The 27,951-nt window shown below is 37.0% G+C and overlaps 1 protein-coding gene across 3 annotated transcripts in view; it reads left to right on the forward strand.

Annotated features, from left to right (window-relative positions):
* Window positions 1-21,337, forward strand: part of TRDMT1 (tRNA aspartic acid methyltransferase 1) — a 61,214-nt gene extending 39,877 nt beyond the window's left edge. Inside the window, exons 4-11 of one of the 3 annotated variants that reach the window (XM_011968098.1) lie at window positions 1,737-1,808; window positions 2,431-2,496; window positions 3,564-3,633; window positions 4,705-4,788; window positions 6,161-6,504; window positions 9,135-9,192; window positions 10,231-10,360; window positions 15,240-21,337. In XM_011968098.1, the coding sequence (XP_011823488.1) occupies window positions 1,737-1,808; window positions 2,431-2,496; window positions 3,564-3,633; window positions 4,705-4,788; window positions 6,161-6,504; window positions 9,135-9,192; window positions 10,231-10,360; window positions 15,240-15,340 (925 nt within the window). In that variant the 3' untranslated portion in view covers window positions 15,341-21,337. The remainder of the gene's footprint in view (window positions 1-1,736; window positions 1,809-2,430; window positions 2,497-3,563; window positions 3,634-4,704; window positions 4,789-6,160; window positions 6,505-9,134; window positions 9,193-10,230; window positions 10,361-15,239) is intronic. The other 2 variants (XM_011968100.1, XM_011968101.1) reach the window with 2 other exon arrangements.
* The last annotated feature ends 6,614 nt before the right edge of the window (window positions 21,338-27,951 follow it).

Raw genomic sequence — 27,951 nt, forward strand, 5'->3', positions numbered from 1 at the left:
TGAGCCACTGCGCCCGGCCAGGCATTATTTTTGATGCTGTAGTTCCTGTCTTTTGGGAGCTTATAGTCTAATGGGAATGGCTGACAAATAATTATCTTATAATGTTATCTTAAATTATCTTATAAGTTATATAATAAAAGAATGCTGAAAGTGTCACAGGAGTTCAGAGGAGAAAAGGGCTTGCTGCATACCAAGAGAAGGGAATTCTTTCAGAGGTGATGTCTGAACTGTGTCTGGAAGTAGATTAGGAGTTTATCAGAGCAGGCAGAGGCCATTCCATCTCAGGGTGGCTCTAGTGGAGTATGAGAGTGTGAGAGTGTGGCCTGCGGAGTACAGTGAGCAGGTTATACACAGCGGAAGGCAGCTCCAATTCTGTGAAGCCTCAGGTAATACTGCAGAGGGCCCCGTAGCTTTCCTACTCCCATCTCCCCCTTGTCTTAGCACAGCTCCAGCTGCTGATGGCAGGAATAACTGATTCTGTAGTCCTCATGTGAAAGTCTGACAGGAAAGGACAGAATAAGAACTGAAGATTTCTGAGAAGTCTGTTCACATCCAGTCTAATCCCATAGCTGAACCTCAGGTCCACTGATGGTTTTGGTCCTGCTATCAGGTGTGAGGAAACTGACCGACGATGCCAAGTAACTTATTTAAGACTCTGAAGATAAATAGGATGCTTTTGAACCCTGGTCCTCTGTTCCTGCTGCTCAGGCTCAATTCAAGTCTTCATTTCTGCTTTATCTTTGGTCATGTTGTGAATCTTATTTGTAGGATCTACTTGCTAGCCCAAATACTGCCTGTTTATATGACTCGTTTTGACCCTAGTTACTCTAACCTCCTGCTTATAGAATCTAGCCTTCAGCTTAAGTCTCTCCTATTTACTTTGGACAAAATTGTGTTAGTTTTACCTACTGCTTTGATTGTCTTAGATTGGCCACCAGTGCCATTAGCTTCAGGTTGCTACTCCATTCAGCAGCTCATTCATCTGAACTCTCGTTATACCACCAAGGGGAGAGCAAAAAGTATAGTCAGCCAGCACGTGTGTGTGTGTTTTCTAAACAAAGTGATTTTAAGAGAACAGTTGGTTTTATTCTGCATTGACTTCTTATTCTTTTTTGATTAATATAAGTCATTTGTCATATTGTTTTATAAAGATAAATTTTAAGTGTACTTGTTAGGTATGTAAGGATTTTTTTTCTTTTCAACCTCTGCCTTCCAGGTTCAAGCAATTCTTGTGCCTCAGCCTCCTGAATAGGTGGGATTACAGGCGTGCCCCACCATGCCTGGCTAATTTTTGCATTTTTAGTAGAGATGGAGTTTTGCCATGTTGGCCAGACTGGTCTGGAACTCCCGGGCTCAAGTGTTCTGCCCACCTCAGCCTTCTGAAGTGCTGGGATTACAGCTGTGAGCCACCACACTCGGCCTAATTTTTGTATTTTTAGTAGAGACAGTATTTCACCATGTCAGCCAGGCTGGTCCCAAACTCCTGACCTCAAGTGATTCACCTGCCTCACCTCCGAAAGTGCTGGGATTACAGGTGTGATCCACTGCGCCTGGACCCCTTTTTTCTTTTTAAATGAATAAATGTATTTTTTTCTCTGTAACAACAAAAATGACCCTATTTTTTGTGAGGACCAACTTATTTTTATTCTCTGTTTTGACTTAAAAAGTGATTTGACATCTTTTTATCAGATTATTGATAAACTTTTTTTGTGCATGTGGTTTTTTTACCGCTTTAGGATTGGCCGGCAGGGTGATATGACTGATTCAAGGACGAATAGCTTCTTACATATTCTCGATATTCTCCCAAGGTAAAAAGTTTGGTTCCTGTACAAGCTTACCCTTAATTTGAAACTCCAGGTCTGGAAGAATGTGATGTTTGTCATTTTATAGAGGATAGCCATTTATACATGCTGCCTTGAGATATTGTGCATGTCATTTATCTTCTCCTACCATGACTAATAGAATAACTGCAAATGTTTCACAATTCCACGTTTGTCACCACAGTGAGTGACAGGGAATCACAGCCTAATAGCTAGCTTCTACTGCCTCTGTTCATAGTGTTGATGCAAATGGTGCTAATGTTAGTGAATGCTGTTACCCATGGCCTAGAAATAAGTGCAAACCCTTAAAGCCACCCTTCTATATGAGTAGCAGCCCTTTCAGTTGTCACCACAGAGGCTCTGTGTGAACCCATGTTTGAGATCAACTCCAATGGAAATTAACATTTTAAATGTTAACTTTATCAAGTGTGCCATGTTTAAGGGAAAAATGAATAAAATATAAGTTGTCTCCAGCCTTACAAAATTCCATTTTAAAAATAGTTCAGAAAATTACTTACCTCATATTTCCCACAAGTAATGATTTTCTTTACTTTTTCTTCTTAGTAATGAGATATTTAGAATTCCATTTGTTTGTGTTTTTTTTTTTTAGATTACAAAAATTACCGAAGTATATTCTTTTGGAAAATGTTAAAGGTTTTGAAGTATCTTCTACAAGGTAAAAAAAAAATGTGTTTGTCTTGCATACATTTTAGACTTGGTATATCTTATAGTAGGAACTGTTGTGAAATAAAAATCTTAAAAACCAGTGCATACATTCTGACATTTTATATGTTAAATTCATCAGTGTTGATTTTGACTAATAATATAAAGTATTACAAAGTTTTGTTCAACTGATTCTCTTCTCTTTTGATGTTTTCGAATTTTTCTGGAGTAAGTGGTTAGTAAGAATGGCATTTCTCAATTTTAGCCATTTATATTGGTGCTTATTTCTGTGTAAGTGGAAATGTTTTCAGTAAGAATTGGTCCTGTTGGCAAGTATTTTCTGCCCTACAGCTGGATGCAGGAAGAATCCCTGTGTTGGGGTTCTTTCAGATGGTGGCTCAGCTGGAGAGAAAGCATCACCCCAGTCCTTGCGTCAGCTGCTGTCTGTAACAGTGCTCCCATCTGACTGGCTACCTTGAAGAAGATAGAGTTCTAGTTCCCATGGCAGATTGATCATCACTAGATTAGCAATTCTAGCTTTCATCAATTTGGATAATTTATCTGGCAGCTTTATTTATTTGTAATAAAGAATTATCTATATCTTTTGATTCAATATTATTTCTCAGGTGCTGAACTTAGTAAAAACGTAGGTCATTATCTTTCTAAACAAGTGAAGTTACAGTTTTCACTTAAAATGAGGTTTTGTGGATCGGGCGCGGTGGCTCACGCCTGTAATCCCAGCACTTTAGGAGGCCGAAGCTGGTGGATCATGAGGTCAGGAGTTCAAGACCAGCCTGGCCAAGATGGCAAAACTCTGTCTCTACTAAAAATACAAAAAGATTAGCCAGGTGTGGTGGTGGGCGCCTGTAATCCCAGCTACTCAGGAGACTAAGGCAGAGAATTGCTTGAACCCGGCAGGCGGAGGATGCGATGAGCCGAGATTGTGCCACTGTACTCCAGCCTGGGTGACGGAGCGAGACTCTGTCTCAAAAAAAAAAAAGAGTTTTTGTGTACATTATTTAAATAAGAACCACCTTTCCAAGTAACGAATGAAAGCTTTTTTTTTTTTCTTCTTTTCAGAGACCTCTTCATACAAACAATAGAAAATTGTGGCTTTCAGTACCAAGAGTTTCTATTATCTCCAACCTCTGTAGGTACCACAGTTATAAATGCTTACATAAATTATAATTTAAAGGCTTTTTTCCTCAAAGGAAATTTGATTCAATAAGCAGAATGGCTTTGTTTTGGATAATATTATAGGTAAACTCTGAAAATAGTTTAGATTATGGATCTTCCTTCCCGAAGAGTTGAGTGCTTGCATATAAATTCATTCACACGTATTTCATGAAAAAAATTATATAGCTTGAAAGAGAGACTATATTTTTCTTTTAGAAAGCAAAGGATAGCATATTTTAAAATATGTCAAGTTTGGTATTTCCAAACTCGGTGTTAATAATGTTAATAATTAATAATGTTAATGTTTCAAAATAATCCAAAATAGAAAACAAAACAAACATGTAGTAACTTTCTAACTACTGCTTTGGGGACATAACATTAAGTTGAAAACACTGCTTCCATTTCATGGATAAGAAATTTAAATAATTGATCATAATAAGACAAGTTATTTGACAGATTTGAATTTTGCAAGTGTTGCTGTCAGCTTTTTATTGTTCTTGTTAGTTTCTTGTGATCTTTAGTCATATTATATTGTTCTTTGCCCAGAAATTAATAGAAAACCCATTATAAAAATTCAAGATACAAGCTGTGGAAATTTGCAACATATTTGATTTCTTTAAATTTATTTCATATTTATTGCCTTTTAGTTTGTAAAACATAGTGAATCATCCTTTTTAACAAAATGAGGTAATAAATAGCCAAGAATAGCTATATTTGAATTTTTAAATTATTACTATATTATCAATAATGAATGTAAAAATATCTATAGTACGTCTTAGCTGGGAAATATAAAACGGAAGTGACTTGTAGATATATTTGTCAGCTTCAATCTTTAACTCATTCAAATAAAAGTACAAAGTAGCAGCTTAATAGTTTAGAATATACTACAATGGAGTCTTCTACAAATCCATTGCAAATTTTGCTCTGGTAGAAGCTAAGTGTAGACTCGTATGAGTTTTTTGTTGTTGTTGTTTAACTTGTTGCTAAAGTTAGTACCGCTCTCTTTAATTTTCTAGAGTAACTAACTGCTTTGCTTTGCTTACAGCTTGGCATTCCAAATTCAAGGCTACGGTATTTTCTTATTGCAAAGCTTCAGTCCGAACCATTACCTTTTCAAGCCCCTGGTCAGGTATTATTATTGGAATTTTATTATGAGTGTTATGACTTATTTATTGTAAATATATATTAGTCTGCTAATTTATTTTCAAGAACTACTTTGTGTAAGTGTCTCTGTGTCCTATGGAATCTAAAGTATAGACCATGCCCTAGGTCCCTCTTCAAGGCCATTTTCCTCTTGCCACTTTTATTGGTTTAAACAAAACAAAAACAAAAACAAAACAGAACAAATTTTCTTTTCCTCATTGGAAAACAAATGAGTTAAAAAACTTATCATTAGTATTGTTATCTTCCTCCTTCCCCCGTAAGTTCCCTTTTGACTGTTGACTGTTTTGCATTTATCATTTTATCTTTCCCATAGAAGCTATTGGTTACTTTTGATAAAATTTAATATTTTATCTTAAAAGTGGCTTACAAGTATTTTAACACATTTGTTGCATTTTCTTTAAAGCCAATGCTATTTAGCTTAATTGATTAAAATATAGTAATGATTAGTACAAGCTAGAATAAAATGCTCAATTGCTACAGATAAAATCTCTAATTATGTGAGCAGTTTTACATGCTTAGGTCAAAAAACAGGGATGGATAACTGAGTTTTGGCGTTTCAGTGAAACTCTCCTTAACTTTCATAGGTAAGGACACAAAAGTCATGTCTACTAATAAAGGATTGGTAGTGTCACCTCAATCCCCTTATCACATAATACTAATATTGCTCCCTTTCCATAGTAGCCAATTCCAAATGTAGAGTTAATACACCTTATACATTGTATTAAGTTAATATTAATTTTATACATTGACTTCAAAGACTTCATCATTAAAAATTCCTGGAACGGTTTTCCTTTTACAAAATAGGACTTTATACACAGTTATATGTTTTGCAGAAGCAAGTTTTTCCCATGGGACTCATGAGTAGAAATAACCTTTCACAGTGAAAAGCGCTTTTCTTTTTTTAATTGCTAGTTTTCCTTTAGATCATAGCTATGTTTCGGTTTTTCCTTTTTAATGAAGGAGTATGGCAAAACTTGATCCAAAACACGTTTTCTGGAAATATTAGTGTTGCTTTCTAAACTTCTTTTCCAAATAGGATACAAGTATGATTTATCTATATTCAGTACACTTTCTATTACTTTATTGAATGTTTTTATTAATAAATACTGTAAACACTAATCCATGAAATAAATCATCTGTAGCCTGATGACAATATAGCTGTATGATTAATAACTTGTAATAACTTGTGCAAATACAAGTAAACCACAATTTCTGTCTTTTAATGGCAACTCCATAAAGACTAATGAGGTTTTTTTCATAATGTTGACTGGACATTATTAATTTCTCTTATTTTTAATGAAACTTTTGACAATTTGTTTATTTTTATGTAATGCCAGGTACTGATGCAATTCCCCAAAATTGAATCTGTACATCCACAAAAAGATACAATGGATGTAGAAAATAAAATTCAAGAAAAGAACATTGAACCAAATGTTAGCTTTGATAGCAGCACACAGTGTTCTGGAAAAGATGCCATTCTTTTTAAGCTTGAAACTGCAGAAGAAATTCACAGGAAAAATCAACAAGATAGTGATCTCTCTGTGAAAATGCTAAAAGATTTTCTTGAAGATGACACTGACATGAACCAGTATCTTTTACCACCAAAGTCATTGCTGCGATATGCTCTTCTATTGGACATTGTTCAGCCCACTTGTAGAAGGTCCGTGTGCTTTACCAAAGGGTAGGTTTTAAAGATCTATTCATTCTGTATCCAAAATAACCAGGTTTTTAAAAGCTATTGTTTCTTTAAGTTCTTCTAAAAACAAGGAGCATTTTATAAAATGTTTTTGCTAGAATGATGTATTTTCCCTTAATTGCCTGCTTCATGTTCCAATAGAACACAAGTAAAAATTCCGTTTGGCAGAACATTATGTGCACCACCCACAAAAGTGCTCATAAAAGACAATGTCATTTGTTTGGTGACCTTCATAGGAGCTTAAATACCCATAGTGGAAACATGGTTTCTGTAGACTATTACTTGCTAATTCTTTTTTTTTTTTTTTTTTTGAGTCGGAGTCTCACTCTGCTGCCCAGGCTGGAGTGCAGTGGCGCCATCTCTGCTCACTGCAAGCTCTGCCTCCCGGGTTCACGCCATTCTCATGCCTCAGTCTCCTGATTAGCCCATGGTTCCCCAAAAGAAAACTAAGATTGTAAGACTCCATTCCATTTCTATCTCTTGACCATTCAGTTCTTCTCCCCACATACAACCAATGATATCAGTTTACTGTATAATCTTCCAGAGGTATTGTATCTGAAAGTGTATTTAAATATCCATCTATATTTATCCCCCTTTTTAAGTAAATGGCAGAATACTATATATATGCCCCTTTTTTCACTGCACAATATAAATAGAATATTATCGCATATCAGTACTTAAAGGACTTTCTGTTTTCATTGTATAGGTATATTATATAATTTACTGGTTACCTATTCATGAACATTTAGAGGGCTTCCTTTGGGTTATTTCTTGAACATTTAATACATTTCTCACTAATTTTTTTAAACCTAGAAAGGGGAAAATTAGAGCTTTTTAAGAAAAATTTTGGCTGGGCATGGTGGCTCATGCCTGTAATCTCAACACTTTGGGAGGCTGAGGCAGATAGATCACCTGAGGTCAGGAGTTTGAGACTAGCCTGGCCATCATGGTGAAACCCTGTCTCTACTAAAACTACAAAAATTAGCCAGGCATGGTGGTGGGCGCTTGCAATCCCAGCTACTTGGGAAACTGAGGCAGGAGAATCGCTTGAATCTGGGGGGCAATGGTTGCAGTGAGCTGAGATCACACCACTGCACTACAGCCTGGATGACAGAGTGAGACTCTGTCTCAAACAAAAAGAAAAATTTTGCCAAGGATCTCTGTCTCTGCTTTCTGAATGCTACTCAACCTCATTTTTAATAGGTAGTTGTATGATTTGTCAATTCAGGCTTTCTGTTCTTACCTTCTAGCTAGCTATTAATATCTTATATGATATCCTGTACCCCAATATAACCATACCAGACTCATTCTGACTTTATTATACTCTGCCCTTGTACTTCAGGGGAAAGAGTTTATTGCTTTCCATTACCTTGAAAGACTTCACTGGGCTGTTGTCAATTACCAGGTTCAATAGGTTCTGTTTAGGACTCTCATAAAATAAGACTTAGCAATTTTGTAATAAACAACCTTGAAATTCTTTTCTAATTATACAGATGACATAAAAGAAGGCTGATTGTAAAATTTATTTTGGTATAGATACTATGTGTATATACACACATATTTATATGTGTAATATATATGAAAAAGACAGTTTGAAAAAAATTGTTTTTTTCCTGGTTTGACTTTTTCCCTCTAATTCTTATTTTAAACTGTTTTATTTGTAAAAAAGAAATAATGCTAAAATGTTGAACGGCCAGCTTGGCAATAATCTTAGAGAAAGACATACTGCTAATGACTTGCATTTCTGAAGTGTTTTATATTTTCTGTGTAGTTTTTTTATATAATGGTCTAAGTGATCATAAAATCGTACTGTGTTAAATGACAAGCAGACATAGGCTCAGTAGCACTGTGTTTGCCATGGTGTTAGAGGGCAGGGTGGTGGGTTCCTGAGAGGAAATGATGGTTCAGGCATGATGAAAATGGCAGCAATTTCTTTTCACCTATACAGCATTTGGGTTAATGTGGCAGGGGAGCCACTATTGAATTATATTTGAATATAAAGTGCATCCTTTCCAGTGGTGAACATTCAAGATGGGACAATTAATACAAAGAAATAACAACTTATAGTTCATAATTCAGTGGTGTCTATTCAACTAAAAAAACTGTGCCATGTTTCATTTCTGAGACATTTATTATTTATTATTATCATTTACTTTTTGAGACAGAGTCTCACTCTGTTGCCCAGGCTGGAGTGCAGCAGCGTGATCTCGGCTCACTGCAACCTCTGCCTTCCAGGTTTAAGAGATTCTCCTACCTCAGTCTCCTGAGTAGCTGGGATTACAGGCACTTACCACCATGCCTGGGATTTCACCATGTTGGCCAGGCTGACCTCAAACTCCTGACCTCAGGTGGTCCACCAGCCTCGGCCTCCCAAAGTGCTGGGATTACAGGCATTAGCCATTGTGCCCGGCCCATTTCTGAGACATTTAAATGGAACTATCTTATGTCTTTTACCTAGTAATTTTTTACCTACAAATGATATTTATGTGACATTATTCCAGATATTTCAGAAGGATGTAACTGTGTAGATTGATTAATTCATTCAATAAATATTTAAGAAATATAGCATTAACACATACATCAGGTGCTGCATAATAGTTGTGTTGATTTTTCAGATATGGAAGCTACATAGAAGGGACGGGGTCTGTGTTACAGACTGCAGAGGATGTGCAGGTACTACGCATGTTTTAAAACTAAAACACTTCAAAACTTTTAACTAAAATTGTATAATACTTTGAGAACGTTAAAATAATTTTATGCATCCAACTGGCCATCAATATATATTTTATTCATTCATATGGATATTCATATATATATTTTATTACTGTTGAATAAATCTTTTTCTTGTTGCTCTACATGAGTATATGCACAAGGAATGTTTTATGTTTTTCTTTTTCTTATTTTTACCTTCTGCTTTTCTTTTATTCCATAAATAGTAAGTTGAAATTCAGCCTACAATAGTTAATGTTCTCTAAAATGTTGTACAAACATCTTAATATTGGAGCCCTCCTTTGCAGTACACACTATAAACTTCCTTTTAAGGAAAAAAAAATCTTAGCAATGTGCTTTATGAATACTTTAGTTGTTAACTCTTCATGTTGTCATGGTTGAATACAAGTCTAATATATAGCAAGTTTTATATTTTTTTGAATACTTTTAAAGTGAGATCACATTATCTTTTATACTGATTCAAACTTTTAACTAATAAAATTTACCCATGGTAAAAATTCTGTTATAGGCAAATGAATGTCTGGATTGAAGAAATTATATTTGCTTAATGTATTTAATCATTTTAAGGAAGTATCTTGATGAAACCAAGTATAAAAATGAAAGTTTTAATGATTCTCCTGTTTTATTGTAAAATCGACTTGGTTGTTTTGTCAAGCTTCTTTTGCATTTTTCACTATATTTCTTTTATATTGTCATTTATTGTTTATACTCTTATGATTTTATTTTAAGGGCTCAAAAATGACAGACACCCTGAAAAATATCCTGATCTGTTGAATGTTAACCTTTTTTTCTTTTCAAAGTTTACATTGCCCTTATCGAGCCAGTATGTAGTCTATTGCACAGAGCCAATTTGCCCTGTGCACTTTGCCGCTGTGTGTTAGAGCAGACTGTATGTCCATCGAGTTTAAACTGTCTCACAGCAGAAGATCTTAAATCCAATTGCACATTACTTTTTTAGTTATCTTGGGTATTTTCTTACAGATTGAGAATATCTACAAATCCCTTACCAAGTTGTCACAAGAAGAACAGATAACAAAGCTGTTAATGCTTAAACTGCGATATTTCACTCCTAAAGAAATAGCAAATCTCCTTGGATTTCCTCCAGAGTTCGGTATGTGGGATACATGCAGAATTCAGCTTTCATGTATTAAAACTCTCAAAAATCTTTAGGGACTTGTGTGTCTAGGACTTGCCTCAACAAACGGGCTCAAGAAACCTCTTTCCTTTCCTGATCATGCCTTTATGGCATCTTTCTGCCCTCTTTCCCCTCATAACTGCCTCATTCGGTTCTTTCCTGATTCATTCTCCCTCTCACTAGCTCCACTAGTGGGCCACAGAGGTTGGCATGGCTAGAAGGGTCACATTGACAACTCCTCACCTCTTTCCACAGATGGCTGTGCATAGCATCCCCTTTCCAGCTTGTTTTCTTTTTCAGAGGTTCTCTCCTAATCACCCCACAGTAGAGCTTGTGAAAGAATGCTTTCGATCACCTTTTTAAAAAAATTAAAAGGCAGTTGAGGGATTATTTTGGAAGGGTGGGGGATGTATTGGTATTTATTCTCCTCAGATACACCTGTGTCAGCTGTGTGGCTCTATCCTTCCCTACAAGGGGTAGGTGGAGAAAGAGGAGGTGGAGAGGCTGTCTAGGAAGGAGCTTTCATAATGGAACGAAAGGGGGACTCAGAAGATGAAATTGACACAGGAGATGAATTGACACAGAATTGAAAGTTTGGGGATCTACAGCAAGGAATCTCAAGAACAAATGGGAAGATTTAGTTGTAGAGTCAGAAAGTCAAAGACCTAACTTCATTGGCAGTCCAGGAAGTCCAGGGATTGGTGCTCTGAAGAGGTTGTACACACTGCTTTGGCCTTCTCAGAGATGCCCCAGCCCATCTCCCTGATCCCACCACCAGGGCTAGTGCTCTCAGCTCTAAGGAGGCTGTGGGTTTCTCAGGCCTGGGGTGGGCATGCTCCCAGTACCTGGCTGATGGACTGGGAGAAAGATTGACCTCCCTAGCATGCTTCCCTGGCTAGAGAAGGAGGAAGTGTGCTTTTGAGGACTCTGATTGAGAGTTCGAATGCAGAAAAGTCAAACTTTGTTAAGTCCAATACTTTTATAATATTAATATGGCACTATTCCTCAAATAAATAACAGGTTTAATAGATCATGTTTCAAATTCTAAATAAGGGATTTAAGCTGAGGTTTTGGAACACAACTGTTTTGTACATAGGGAACAAACTGCCAATGTAATTTGACTACCCTCTTGGTAATTGGTTCTCTGAGCGTAGTCGCAGCAACCAGGTTTATTTTGTACTCCCTGCTTCTTTCTTGGTGATCTCATTTTTGTCCCAAATATCCTGGGGAGTGTTGTTTAAGAGAAACACAAACTTTCCTTGTCGTAGTTTATGTCACAAAATGAGTGAGAGCATTACAAAACAAATAAAGACCTGAGAATTAGACTCAAGAATTCTCATTCCTAGTCTGCTTTCCTAGCTACTATTTTTTTTTCCTTTTTTCAGATAAGCAATTAGACATACTGTTGAAGAGAGAAAAGAGATTAACTATCTAATTAAAACGAATTCCTCAGCTTTATTCCAGTGCTTTTTTGTTTTCAAAGGGCCGTAGTCACTTTGGTAATACTGAACCTTGCTAAGGAGTACAGAGCCCAGAGTCAGACTGAGTGATTTCATATCCCAGCCCCACCTTAACTGTTCCCTTCTTTAGTTTACTTGTCTGTAAAATGAGGATAATCATAACTCCTACTTCATAGGGTTATTGTGATAGTTATATGAGTTAATGTATATAAAATTCTTATATAATATCTGAGACATAATGTAAAATTTGTTTTAGATTTCATTTTTAGAATGAGCCATTTATTTACTTTTGTAATATTTATTTCATAAATATTTTTCTCATTGTTTTAAAATTTTAAGTGGGTAAAATAGAATTTTTCAAAACTCTCTGAATTACATGTGCAGCACTTAGAAAAACAGCCTTTTAAGTTACTGAACCTCCTTTTGAAATACATGATATGTTTGTGGAGTTGAGCTTACCCTGATGTCACCACTGAGCAGCACCGTGACACAACTGTCCCTGATGTGTGTTTCCAACATTATTGACTCTGGGTCCAAAAATGGGCATTGTTTGAGCTGTTTGTCTACTGGCAATGATGGATCTGCAATGAACGCTCTGTCCTGGTTCTGTGACACCTGGTGGTGTGTGTTCTGCAGTAGTAGGCTTTTGAAGAAAAACACTAACCTGCCCTTATGGGTGAAAGCTGATATCTTGACCTTGTCTATTCTATATTTCTTTGTTTTGGGGGATTATTATTGTTATTTTTAATGTATCTAAGTTTTTAAAAAGTTGTCTTTTAACTTAAAAAATTATGTCATGTTTTCCACAAGTTGTTAGGTTGGTGCAAAAGTAATTTGTCGTTACTTTCAGTGGCAAAAAGTGCAATTACCTTTGTGCCAACCTAACAGTTTAGATTTAAAGAAATATGCACCGATGCAGACACATACACACGCACACAGACATAGATATAATTTGTACAAATCTTACTTGTTTGTTTTCAAACCTTTCTTTCCTTCTGATGTAATTGTAATATTGCAAAAGGTCGTCTCTGGGATAGTCTAAAAGCCTGTTTGTAGGTACATTTATACCTTTGGCTACTTTGAAGTAAATAAGTTTAGATAAGTAATGTGCTTACCTAGATATTATCTTTAGAATAGAAACTTTATGATCATGTTTAATTGCAACAGTAATTGCTGTTATTTTATTGCAGTTAATAAAATGTCAAGCGTCGATGAAGCAATTTTATTGTAACTAATTCTACCTTCCTGTCCTCACAAGTATATGAAATTTTGCTATTCTTTCTTCTTTTTTTCTTTTTGAGAAGGAGTCTCGCTCTGTTACCCAGGTTAGAGAGTGGCGTGATCTTGGCTCACTGCCAGCTCCACCTCCCAGGTTCACGCCATTCTCCTGCCTCAGCCTCCCGAGCAGCTGGGACTACAGGCGCCCACCACCACCACGCCCAGCTAATTTTTTGTATTTTTAGCAGAGACGGGGTTTCACCGTGTTCGCCAGGATGGTCTCGATCTCTTGACCTCATGATCTGCCCGCCTCGGCCTCCCAAAGTGCTGGGATTACAGGTGTGAGCCACCGCGCCTGGCCGAAATTTTGCTATTCTTAATACTCCTAATTTTTTTTTAAATTTTCCTAAGTTATTTTTCCTTTATTTCTTTGCTTTGCCAGAGTATGCTGAATGTGAAATCCTGACATTATAACTAACATTATAGTGCACACTCTTGTACATGGACAGTCTTTCATGCTGATATTTGCAAAGCCTTCTTCCAGCGCATGAGGGATCCATGGGCCTTTTTGTTTTAAGAAAGGAGTATAGCAAATGGAAGTCCAACATGAGAAAGGCAATTTGTGGAAGCAGAGTGTAAAAACAACCGTGGGGGACTCGTATCCAGAATATGTAAAGGACTCTTACAATTCAACAATTATAAAAAGAGAAATCCAATTTTAAAATGGGCAAGGATTTGAGTCACTATTTCTCCAAAAAGGATAGATAAATGGCCAATAAGCACATTAAAAATATGTTACTTAGTTATTAGGGAAATGTAAATCAAATCACAATATGATATTATTTCATACTCATTAGGATGGCTAAAATAGAAAAGACAAACAATAATAGTACTGATGAAGATGTGGAGATATTGGAACCCTCATACACTGCTGGATGTGAATGTAAAATGGTGCAGCTGCTTTGAAGAACAGTCTAACGGTTCCTCAAACATTAAACATAGACTTACTGTGTGACCCAGCAGTTTCACCCCTATGTATATATCCAAGAGAATTGAAAATATATGTCTATACAAAAACATACGTGAATGTTCATAACAGCATTATTCTCAACAGCCAAAAAAGTAGAAACAATCCAAATGTCTTTGAATGAATGAATGAAAAAATGAAATGTGGTAAATCTATACAATAGAATATTATTCACCCACAACAAGGAATGAGGTGTTAGTACATGCTATGACATGAATGAACCTTTAAAACATGTTCAGTGAGGCCGGGCGCGGTGGCTCAAGCCTGTAATCCCAGCACTTTGGGAGGCCGAGACGGGCGGATCACGAGGTCAGGAGATCGAGACCATCCTGGCTAACCCGGTGAAACCCCGTCTCTACTAAAAAATACAAAAAACTAGCCGGGCGTGGTGGCGGGCGCCTGTAGTCCCAGCTACTCGGGAGGCTGAGGCAGGAGAATGGCGTAAACCCAGGAGGCGGAGCTTGCAGTGAGCTGAGATCCGGCCACTGCACTCCAGCCTGGGTGACAGAGCGAGACTCCGTCTCAAAAAAAAAAAAAAAAAAACATGTTCAGTGAAAGAAACCAGACACAAAAAACAACATATTTTAAGGCTCAATTCATATGAAACAGAAAGTAGATTAATGGTTGGGGGCATGGAGGTGATAGGGAGTGACTGCCAATAGGTACTAAATATTTTTTTGAAGTAATGAAAATATTCTGGAATTAGACAATGGAGATGTTTGAAAAACTCAATGACTATACTAACAACCTCTTAATCGTACACTTTAAGTGTGTGATTTTTATGCTATGCAAATTATATCCATAAAATGATTATTAAATCAAAGAAAGAACTGTGAAATAATGGCAGCCATAGCTTTTTTAAAAGTGCACTAATACGTGGATTTCTCTGAGTTCTGTGGATATTTTATGTGTACGTGTGTGTGTGCTGAGCATAACATATAATGTGATATGTTGCTATCTCACTGTGTAGGCAGTATAATGTTATAGAATATTTTTGGCTCCAAATTCTCTTTTGTTAATAAAACTTCATGGAGACCTTAGTGATTTATTTATGAAATGACCGCTGTGCCCTTACTAAAGGATACATCCTTTCATCTCTGGAAATTGTGATTACAAATTATTTCTTTAAATTGTTCTTTGTCTTTTCTAGGATTTCCTGAGAAGATAACAGTGAAACAGCGTTATCGCCTACTTGGAAATAGTCTCAACGTGCATGTAGTAGCTAAACTAATCAAAATCCTATGTGAATAATTTCGAAATAACTGTGAAAGATGGTCATATGATATTCCTTCATTTTTGGAGAGTAATTCTGAAATTCTATTTTGGACTAATTCTGTGGAATTTAGCTAAATTATTTTAATCTGTCTTTAATAAGAAATTTGGATTTTATAAAAAAATCCACTTGTTTCTTCAAATTTATATTACTGTATTTTATAAAATACAAACTATTGGTGTGCTTTATGGAGAGTATATTTGCATATGAATCTGGTAAATATATATGTGAAATATTCTTTTTAAAATGATTTCATAAATCAAGGAGCACTAGAATTTTAGTGTCTACATGAGTATCTTGTGCAGTGTCATAACAGGCATATTTTTATGTTAATTAAAGAAGTTTTTTATTTCTAATTTTAAAATAATGATTCTAATTCTAGCCCATTGAATGTTTTATTTAATTTCCAATCCTGTAAACACTTCTTTATTTCATCTAAACAAATGCATATGATATGTAAACCAAATTATCATTATTCAATTTATACAGCAGTCTGAAGATTATGTCAGGAAAAACAATCCTAAATGTTTGATTATCTCTCCATCAAGCGGTACAGAAACTGTTGGTGCACATTATCTACATTTTCCTCAGTCTCTGAAGGACAAAACTCATTTTTCCTTCTTCATTTTGTATGTACTTTCCTTTAGTTTGCTATTATCAAATCTTGTTTTTGTCTTCTCAGCTTCTGAGTTGAATTTGCCTTTGCACGCTGAGGAATGTAGCATGGCATTGAGATTTCAGGGAGGAAGCTGCCCTCTGATCCTGTGCCATATGACACTACTGCCCTTCCCCCAATTGTTCTTTATTGTGGCAACATACACTCTGAATTAACTTTTATGACTTTTAACTTTCTCTGTCTCTCTTCCTCAGTAGACCTCTTGGAATTAGGGTTTCTAATCAAACTAAGTCTTGTATCATAAATTCTGTGGTTTGTGATAAAAGCAAGTGACAAAGAGAAGAGAGATGAAAAGAAAGAAGTCCAGAAATCGTATTACAAGATTTTAATTCAAATTTTTCTTCTTAAAAATCAACTATTTTGAGGTGGATAAATTGGAAGTTTGTGCGTTGCTTGTGGGAACGTAAAATGGTTCAGCTGCTGTTGGAAAACAGTATGGAGATTTGTCACAAAATTCAACATAGAATTACCCTATGATTCAGCGATTCCACCTCTGGCTATAGACCCCAAAGAATTGAAAGCAGAGACTTGAACAGATATTTGTACACCAGTGTTTATAACACCATTATTCACAGTAGCCAAAAGGTAGAAGCAGCCCAAGTGTCATCCCATTCACCCTTGAATGGTTGCATGAAATGTGTTCCGTGCATGCAGTGGAATGGTACCAACCTTCAACAGGAAGGAAATTCTGACATATGCGGTGACACAGATGAACCTTGAGTACCTTACGCGAAGTGAAATAAGCCACTCTGTGGGAAGGGAGAATGGGTAGTTAGTGCTTACTGGGTACAAAGTTTCTGTTTGGGGTGATGAGAAAGTTTTGGAGGTGGATGAGGAGGATGATTGCACAACAATGTGAATACTTAATGCCACTGCAACTGTATATTTAAAAATAGTTAAAATGATAAATTTTATATTATGTATATTTTACTGCAATTGAAAAAAATCATAGTCTATTACCAATTTTTCAGAACTCATAGATAAATATGAATATAGGGAAGCTATAAGCCAGCCCATATACAGAAATTATCACTATCTACATTTTTCATATGTGTTCAAAGACAGAGCCTATTACAAGTCTCATAAATTTCAGTAAACAATCAGAAATTATTTTGGCACACTTTCATGTAGGTTCTCTTCACTGCTGAAAGATTCTAAATAAAATGGTTTAGAGTTTTACTGTAACTCTATGAATAATTATGCTATAATTATAGTATCCTACATTCGGTTGAGCAACATTATGCAAAATAAGTGTCAAGTTACTGTTCACCAACTATAAACACTTGAAAGGCCTGTAGAGACATTTGCTTACAAACTGGAAGACAGAAGGTAGCTTTGTGGAATTTTTAAATTATGGAAGTGTATTCACAGAAGACGGTGATTCTTGCCCTTAATTCATAATTGAAAATATACAGTAACAAGCATAAAATTCACATCTTAATGAAGATGTATCTACCAGTGTCATTCAATTAGCAGATGTATATGTATGCATAATTAATTTGGAAAATGTTATTTTATGGAATATCTGCTATATGCTTTTGGTGATAATGCTATATATAAAATTTGCACTGGAAATTCTTTTTCCTGATATTTGGACTTGTACGTTTATTCAGATATTGGAAAACATAGCTTCTCATTTTCAAGAGAATAATGTGTAATTCAATCTTCACCATACCTAACAGTAAACTGATTTTTCATTCCCCTTTTCCCATCATTCCTGCTCTTTTAAATGGCTTACCAGATAATTCTAAGGTGTTTATTACCCTGCTTCATATTTTTAGTATGTCTTCAGGATCCAAAACTAATTCTAAAAGATGATCAGATCATTTAATGTAAACAAAATGAGTCATAATTGGAAAATGATTTTGAAGAGGTGGGTAGTCATTATAGGAGGGGGCAGAGCCTGACAATCCTCAGTGGCAGGCAAGAAAGAGGAATGACAGCATCACCTTCATAGAGGACCCTGGACATGGTGTTCTGGCTATTAAATCAGACCTGCACCACGGGCACTGCCCTGTGCCTGGAAAGGTGAGAAAATGCCTCCAACCTTCAGCCAACTTTTCTTCCTCAAAAGGTAGAGCCTTCTACAGAGGCAAAAATGGTAGTTGAAATTGTGAACAGTGAGGGTCCGCGCAGCACTTTTTTAGAAATTTGAGGGTAAACTGTTGCTTGAAATGATCCAACTTTTCAAAGAGGTAAAGTTATTTAGTAGAGAGGCTTTTAAGTTGCCCTGAAAAGCTGTTTTGCTACCATGTGGGATGTAAAGTTGGATGGAGTTAGAGGTGAGTACAGGCAATTCAGCGCATTGGTAGGGGTGGAATTCCTCAGCAGAAATCACCATCTGGGTTTTGCTCCCACCTCAACCTAGTTCAGGTCTAGAGTGATTAAGTTGGAGACTTCTGAGGAGAGAGAAATGAACTAAAGATAAATAAAACTGATTTAATTTTAGCTATAGCAGAACAGAACAAAGAAGCAACCACATTTCATCTAACATCAAGCACCTACTAAAGGATGCATTCTGCAGGCCAACTGTGTCCGCATCCAAACCAAAGTCACTGTGGTTGCTCTTTTGCTTTAGTAAGAGTTTAGAAACAATTCGTTTCTAAATAAGCCAAGATAACACAATAAGGACCAAGTTTTAATCCCACATAGACAAAAAGATTAAAGTGAGTTTTCCTGAATTGCTTATGTTATGAACAGAAGGTTACCTTGTCATAATTTGGCCTTCGGCTTGAAATTCTGACTCTTTTAGGCCACCAGTTATGACACTGACTTACTAATAGCTTTGGACTTTGAAATTGAGTGAGGGTCATATAGCGTCAGCAGTTTTCTTGTAGCCTGTGATTGCACTGAGATACAATTTTTAAAGACGTGGCCTTTGGACCTCTGTCTACTAGTTAATCTCTCCCATCTACCATTCAAATGTGCTATATACAACTATCATATCAACTTCTTAGCAAGCACTTTTCTGGTCCTCCATCACACCCAGCGAGATGTCTAGTTATGCCTTTCATTTGAGAGTTTCCCCTTTTTTTTTTTTTTTTTTTTTTTGAGATGGAGTCTCACTCTGTTGCCCAGGCTGGAGTGCAGTGGTGTGATCTCAGCTCACTGCAACCTCCCCCTCCTGGGTTAAAGTGATTTTCCTGCCTCAGCCTCCTTAGTAGCTGGGATTACAGGCGCGTGCCACCACACCTAGCTAATTTTTGTATTAGTAGAGATGAGGTTTCACCATGTTGGCCAGGCTGGTCTCAAACACCTGACCTCAAGTTAATCCACCCACCTTGGCTTCCCAAAATGCTGGGTATTACAGGCATGAGCCACCATGGCCAGCCTCCCTTTGCATATCTTTTAAAAAGGTATTAAGCATCTTGCACATGTTCTTTGGTTTCAGTTTGCATGAGTCAACCTGTCTGCATCATTTTCCCTTTCACTATTTCTTGTCTTTGATGGTAAAATTTTAAAGCTTCAGTTAAAAAAAAAAAAGTCTTTTTTGTTGTTGTTTCTATCTTCCGTTTCCTCCTTTAGACTGTCTAGGAACATTTTAAGGTACTCATGCTCTTCAAAATCTTACACAATCAAGATCCAAACTCCATCACCATTCGTGTCTTAGCTTGTGAATTTCTTTCTTTTTAAATAAAGTTGTTCAACAAATATGAGCATGTGCAACGAGCTGTTTTGGCTTTGTATTCCCCAAGTTCTCATATAAATTGGCTTTATATTTACCATAGATTCTGAGTCTTGCTTTCTGCCACATCCAGCACTTACTGAAGTCTCCCTCAAGTACACCACACTTGACTCCTAAAGCTTCCAAAATCTCATTTTTCCTATAAATATGAGACTGGAAATTTTCACAAAAACTAGAAGATAGGAATTGAGTTCTCCCATAGAAGAACTCTCCTCTGAATAACCCTAGGGTTTTTCACTTCTTTGCTTGTACCTAAGCATGGCTTCAGTGTTTACTTCAAATATTTGCTGTGTATTTTGTTTGCATTTTGATTTCTGTTTTTGTCAGGACAGATTGAAATTATAAGAGTGTACACAGAGAACATGTTTGTTTAGCTAAATTAGCACTATAATCTGATGAGATCACTTAGAGGGTCAGAGGATGAGAGTGAAAGAGAGAAAGAGAAGAGCAGAGGCTTGGAGCTGACTTATCTGAAGATTCAATCCTCAGGTCTCTTTCTACCCTTCACTTTTCAAGACACTTTTCTCAGAGATTCTCACCCTTTCCTACAACTTCAGCCATTTTGCCAGTGACACCCAGGTGACTCTAAATCTGCTGTTTTCCTAAGCCCTATTCTAGAATCTTCATGCTGGTACATTTTTAACTTGGATATCTTGCTATTCAAGTTGTATCAAATTTGCATCAAATTTAGCATGTTTGCAGCCTCAGCACTCTCCATTCTATAGCCAGTTCCACTTTAATATTTATGGTACGGTTAGTCTCCAAATCTTCCAAGTTCAAGCCTCATAACCAAAGATCGTCTTCACCTTCCTTCTCACTCTGCATTCCATTAGTCAGCTTCTGTTAAAACAGCCTTCCTAAGGCAGGCCTTCTCTGAACCATCATCTATTTTTAGGAAATCTTATAAAAAGTCACTGAGATTTAAGAACACCCACACATATATTTTGCAATCATATTTGTGTGGTTGGTTAAACATGTCAACATTTAACAGATTTGAGTCTTCTAAATTTAATCTAGCATGAATGTCGTTTTTACTAAAATATTTGCTATTTTACTCACTTAGCTGCTTCCTTACACAAGTCCAGTTAAATTTCACATATGGAAAAATGATTGAAAACACCTAATGGAATGCGATACTCCTTGTGTAGTAGAAATGAGTTGAGTTTCATATTTGAGAGCTGATCCTATGAATGAATAGACAATAAACTGAATAGTTGTTATGATCTGGGTTTTAAAAATGGAAAATGTTTCATGTTTTACAGAATGTAAATGTCCACAAGGGCAGAGATTGTTAAGACATTTTTTACCCCAGTGACTTAAAACAGTACTGGCACGTAGTAAGCACTCAATAAATATTTGTTGAATGAGTGAATATAGGAACCATACTGGAATCGATATTGAAGCTACATAGAAAGCATCACACTGCGGAGTTCAAACAGTGTCTTTAAGTTGTTCTCTTTAAAACTATTTAATTTGTCTGTTACTGCCACTTCTTCTGTGCCCAGAGGAACAGCCAAAGTTACTCAAGTCCGGAAGACAAGATTTAAAAATAATTCTGGGGTAGGCTTTTGGCTTTTGGAAAGTAGTGCAAATAAAATTTTTTGAAATACTGTATTCTGACTTCTGGTCTTGACAAGAGAGTGTAGATTTATTTCTCCCTGCTTCTCCCTGAAAAGTACAGTTATAAACTCTGGGTAAGTATAATTATAAAATAATGCAAGAGGAATCAGAAGGAGAATTCTGAAAGGCGGGAACAGGAAGACACACTGGCGAGGGACCCCAAGACTAGAGGAACAACATGGTTCCAAGATATCTGACCCCTCACCCAACAGAGGAAGGTTACCCAGGCTTGGTGTTTCCCGACCTACAACCTAACAACAGAAGGCAGCCCAGAGAGGCTCATTCCTGCAGAAGAGAGAACTGAAGTCTAGTCAGTAATACCAGATGAGTCTGGCTCTACCAGCATGGGGGATATATCAGGAACCCCACTGACAAACATCCAGACCTGAGACTTGTATATTGTGCTGAGAGATGAGCACCCAGGGGCCTCTGGCCAAAAGCATCTAACCCAGGAAGACTTTTTGTTACCCTGAGCCAGAGACTCCCTTCTCCCAGAGGTACCATGGGACCCGGCTTGGGGGAAAATCCTTCTTTTCCTAAAGTAGCATCATGAAGGACCATTCGGGAGCCCCAGCAGCACCAGATAAACCAAGCAGACCAAAATAACACTGCAAAGGCTTTAAAAACTAAATTACCATTGGAGTCATAGCCCACAAAAACTAAGCCAGGGCTTGCATGCTAAACATAAATGGAGTGACTGCCCACTAAAAATAAAATATTAAAATAACAGGCAAAATGTTCAGGATACAAGGTAAAAAAGCCTGTCATACCAAGAACCAGAAAAATCACAACTTGAATAAGAAATGATGGTCAACAGATGACAATACTGAGACAAATCAGATGTTGGAATTACTTGACAAGGATTTTAAGCAACTCTCATAAAAATGCTTCAACGGGTAATTACAAATTGTCTTGCAACAAAAAATAGAAAAGCTCAGCAAAGAAATAGAAGTTAACAAAAGAACCATTATGATAGGTGCACTATATGCCAATTTTTAAAAATAGAAATAAATGGCAGTTATGTAACTGAAAAATACAATACCGAAATAGAAAACATTCTGTGGTAACAGATAATTTGATTAGCTCCTGGACATTTTGTCTGTTACATTAACTTTATTTTCAGAAATTTAATTTTGATGTATCTTGGCATGAATTTCTTTCAAAGTGGCAGATATTTCAAGGTGAATGTAATGTCCTGTTTGGTATTCATTCAGCTTCTTGAATCTGTACATTTATATCTTTTGCTAAATTTGAGATCAGTAGTAGAGAGGAAATGACAGAAGATAGAAATCAGTGAACGTGAGGACAGATCAGTAGAATTTACCTAATCTGAATGACAGGGCAAAGATATGCTGACAAAAAAAAAAAATTAACAGAGCCTTGGGGACCTGTGGGACAATAACAAAAGAACCAACATTTATATGTTTGGGGTACCAGAAGTAGAGGGGGAAAAAATGGAGCTGAAAGAGCATTCAAATAAATAATGGCTGGAAACATCCCAAATTTGGCAAAACCTTAAAAGCAGCTGGAAGCTGGGTGTGGTGGCTCACACCTGTAATTCCAGCACTTCAGGAGGCCAAGGTGGGCAGATCACAAGGTCAGGAGACAGAGACCATCCTGGCCAACGTGGTGAAACCTTGTCTCTACTAAACACAAAAAAACTAGCCGGGCATGCTTGTAGTCCCAGCTACTCGGGAGCCTGAGGCAGGAGAATGGCTTGAACCTGGGAGGCGGAGACTGCAGTGAGCCGAGATCACAAGACTGCACTCCAGCCTGGTGACAGAGTGAGACTCTGTCTCAAAAATAAAAATAAATGCAGCCGGAGAAAAATGACACGTTGCTATGGGGTGGGGGACACAATTTGGATGACAGTAGACGTCTCATCAGAAACCATGAGGACCAGAAGGAGGTGGCATTGTCAACTATAAATTCTGTATCTAGCCAAACTATCCTTCAAGAGGTCTCTCTCATATCTATATATGTATAGATACACATATTCCTCTATGCAGCTCTTTACAATTATTAGGGAGAGCAGGTAGTTACATGGAATTAGGCTTATGTGATATGTGAAATAATCAAAGATGAGAGGAAGAGACCTAACGTATAACTAATGATTATAACTGTGAAGTTACTCATCTAAAAATAGATTGGAATAAAATAATGATAGCAGTTATGTTAGGGTAATAGCATTTTAATTTTTCTTGTTTATATTTTTCAATTGAATGTAATCTTTTTTGTTGTTTTTGTTTTCATCAATGTGGCATAATGTTAGTTTTATAATTTAAAATGTTCTTTCTTTCAAAACACTCGATTTCAAGTCTTTACTGTAGAGTCTGGTCATTGTAAGCTTGTAAGTTGCTACTTCATTTGCATCTTGATGCTGTGTAATATAATCTCCTTCCCTGCTGACTTTTTTCCTCCAGGGCAGAGACTACATCTTGCCCATTTGTGTATCCCCAGTACCTTGCTCAGACGCTGACAGATAGTGGGTACCTAATAAATAATTGTCCAATTAACTGATTTAGATATCAGTATGCTGAGTATGATAATAGAATTGTAGGTTCTTTCATGGCTTGAGGGATTGTTTGAATAATTCTGTCAGCTAAAAAGACAAGAAGCACTGAGCACAGTGCCTCACACCTGTAATTCCAGCACTTTGGGAGGTCGAGGTGAATGGACCATGAGGTCAGGAGTTCGAGACCAGCCTGGCCAACATGACGAAACCCTATCTCTATTAAAGGTACAAAAAAAAATTAGTCGGCATGGTGGCATTTGCCTGTAATCTCAGCTACTCAGGAGGCTGAGGCAGGAGAATCGCTTGAACCTGGGAGGCAGAGGTTACAGTGAGCTGAGATCGTGCTATTGCATTCCAGCCTGGGTGACAGGGCGAGACTCCGTCTCAAAACAAAAAGTGTTACTGGAAGAATATTTAATGCCAAAATTGTGTATAACTCCTAGCGTATTGTTTATGTCTCTTCTAAACATAGTCTAGGAATTGTTGACAAAGCTTGATTTAGCAGTGTTTCTGTAATAAATATAGTCCAAGTCACTATAAAGAAAACATACAAAGGTTTTTTTATAGATCTTAGAATAATGGCACTGAAAAAGACAGAAGTGAGGTCATCTCATCCTTTCTGCCATTGATGACAACACCTTAAATCTTCCCACAGATCTATGTGGCACTTCAATTAGCAAATCCCCTGGGAATGATGCCCCTTTGTAAGGCATCAGCCTTGTTAAATCACTCCTCCCACCATAAATCACATCCATAATGCAAAGCTTCCTCTCACAAGATAAAGATGCCTGTGTGTACTGCTTCTGTGTCTATCTTCCCAATTAAAGGTACAAGAGGCAGAGTCTGAAGAGTGCCAAGTATCCCCAAACTTTGTTTTCTTTTTCTTTTTTTTTTTTTTCCTTTTTTTTTTCTTTTCCTTCCCAGAAGAGAACCAAACTGTTTTTTACTTCCCTCCTCCGTGGTGACACCCTCACCTCTCTTGCTCTCCTCCCCTAATATAACACAAAGTATTGTCACAAAGATGTACTTTCCCCTTTTCCTAAGATCAGATCCAATATAAGTTGTTTGCAGTTATTTACCACCTACGTTTCTTCTGTCATTCATGCTGAAGTCTGAGTGCAATCAGACACTTTTCTTTGATTGTCGTATGAATGGTACCTAAATATTTCACTTCACTGCCTTGTTTGGGGGAATTTTAGGGGTCACCAAGTAGAAAACTCATTTTGTCCTTTTTAGGTTGATTTGGAACAGGATGGCAGCAGGGTTCACTTATGGTAAACTCCGGTTCACTGCTTCACACCTTCTTGGAAACCAAGCTTGGATTAATCCAGTGGAGTTGCTGAAGTCGCCATTCTGGGAGCTGTTGGAGGTAGAGAAAGCTCTATTGATCTTTTTACTAGCTTTTGAAGCCTTTAATCCTAGCACTTCATATCTCCTCTACTATGGCTGATCCTTAACCACTCCCTGTCTCACAATGACACAAGACCCTTCAGTGCATATTTTATGTTTTCTGTAACATTTGCTTGAGTTACAATTAGGAAGTTAGGTGTGCACACATGTGTATACATGTGCCATGAACACCCCTGTGCTCCTCCTCCAAAGCCTTATTCCCCGGTTGCATTTCTCCCTCTGGATTTGAATTTTGTTATTGTATTCTCATTTTTTATGAAGGGATTATATTACTTAAAAAAAATTGAAAAAAGTGGAAAAGTTCTCTAAACTCTCAACAATCTGCTTTCTCAGGAAAAGCTCTGCCAAACCTCCATAATTTAAATGGTAATGATTAACTCATAATTCTTTTTCATTCTACTCAAAGATAATTGTAGTCATTGTAGTAATGAGCATGGAGAACAAATGCCTGCTTTATGTGCCCTGAGCCAAGACCACACTGCTTTCAAAAAGATCAGTTCATCACAGAAGTGGACTTGGTAATTTCCTAGGTGGTAATGCACTTCCCATGAAATGAGCAAAAGAATAGTTTTAAATGTACATCGATTTCCATAATTATTTTATGTAATCCTTCATGGAAAATGAATGAATTGGAACAATGCTCTATTGCCCCAAAATTTTGCAGAAAATCACAAAACTGACATATGTAAATGTATCTTTTAAGCAATGTTATGTCCCTGAAAAAGAGAATGAATTAAGTGTCATGAAGGTTAAAAGATCGTTCTATTCACAAATGTTTCCATTAACGACTGAAAACCAGATTAATTCTACAGTGTTCTGTTTTAAACTGATATGAAAATGAAAAGGGACTAAAAAAAGCACAAAAGCCAGATTGAAGCTATAAAATGTAATGGGAGCTAGCATTAGGGGTATGAGAATCTTGCCAATTTGTCCATCCTCCAACGCACCTCTGCATCTCAACCCTCTCTTCATTTTTATGACTCCCACATTGATCCAGCCCTCCAGATAAATTCAGCTGGCCTAGCAGAAATATCACATAAGGCTTATTGCCCTCAAGATAAAAGAACAGCCCCCTATTAAAAAGATTAAATTAACATTCTTTAACCTGCCACTTAAGGCCTTCTATCAATGTCTCTTCCTTTACCCAGCCACTTTCCTCCAAGGTCACCCTGCTGGACAAGTGGAACCACCTCCTTTTTTTTTTTTTTTTTTTTTTTAAAGGTGGAGTTTCGCTCTGTTGCCCAGGCTGGAGTTAAACAGCGGCTCTCAGCTTGCTGCAACCTCCACCTCCTGGGTTCAAGTGATTCTCCTACCTCAGCCTCGCCTCCTGAGTAGCTGGAACTACAGGCATGTGCCACCATGCCCAGCTAATTTTTTTGTGTTTTTGGTAGCGACGAGGTTTCACCATGTTGACTGGTCTCAAATTCCTGACCTCAAATGATTGGCCCGCCTTGGCCTCCCAAAGTGCTGGCATTACAGGCACCAGCCACCGGGCCTGGCCAGTAGAACCACTTTCTATAGTGTGCCCATAATGGACCTTGGACATCTTTCCTAGTTTGGTACCTGCTGTTTTACTTAACAGCATGTTACTGTGTATTCTGTACCATCTTGTCACACTTGTCTTTGTAATGTTGCCTGACTCTGGCTCTCCAGATTTGTGCATTATGACTTTATTGTAAATCAGAGAAAGTCAATAAATTTACTTCTTTAGAATTTCCCCCATGGTCAAGGACTTCATATATCTCCACTAACTGCTTATTAAGGCTCTAAAACAATGGAATTTGGATAAAGCTGGTAGGAATAAAAAGTGAACTTTGGTATAAAAAATAACAGTGAAATATACTAATGTGGTAATGAGATGCTCTTCAAGAATTTAGAGAAAAAAATAGAAAATAGAAAATAAAAGGGTAAGTAAAGTCTGTACACTTAGTATAAAATCTCCAGCCACCTTTACTAGTCCAGGTAGAAAACTGAAGAATTTTTTTCTGGACAAAGTGAACGTCTCCAGGCAAAAATGCCTTCAAAGATGGGCATTTGAGGTTCTCCAGTGAAATCGTCAGTTTGCCATTCAGTCACTCTGTGGCAAAGCCTACCAGTTATAAACACCACCCATGCACACAGAGCCTATCATTCACTCTGTAATGTCTTATTTTTAAATGTCAATGAACATATAAGGATCCATAGGTATTTGAGGAAAGCCTCTAGCATCAAATAAAAGACCTAAACCAGCAAACCAATGGGAGAAAAACAAATTAGAGAAAACAGAGCCCATACAGGAAACAAGAAAACGTCAAAAAGCAACTATCTAAAAATTACTAGATGATGTTACAGCTACGAAACGAGAACAAAAAAGGGGTTTTCAAATTTAAAATGATAGCAACATTTTAAAACAAATTACTAGAAAATTATAAGATAAATACTTTCTCAGAAAGTATAACAAAACAAGACAAAGAGGTAGAAAATAGAAAATTATTTAAAAAGTGGAGACTTAATCTAAGAAAAGTGTAGAAATGGAAATGCAGACGCAGTGGCAGGGACCACTTGACTCTCTTCATGAGTGAAAGTGTCTTCGTGCTCCTAGGTCACTTTAATGAGTGTACAGATAATTGGCAGGGAGGGGGATCTTTGTAAAATGCAGATTCTAATTCAGCAGGTTAGCGGTAGCACCTGAGATTTTCCATTT

The sequence above is a fragment of the Mandrillus leucophaeus genome, unplaced genomic scaffold (assembly GCF_000951045.1).
Source record: "Mandrillus leucophaeus isolate KB7577 unplaced genomic scaffold, Mleu.le_1.0 Scaffold83, whole genome shotgun sequence".
Classification (NCBI taxonomy): Eukaryota; Metazoa; Chordata; class Mammalia; order Primates; family Cercopithecidae; genus Mandrillus; species Mandrillus leucophaeus.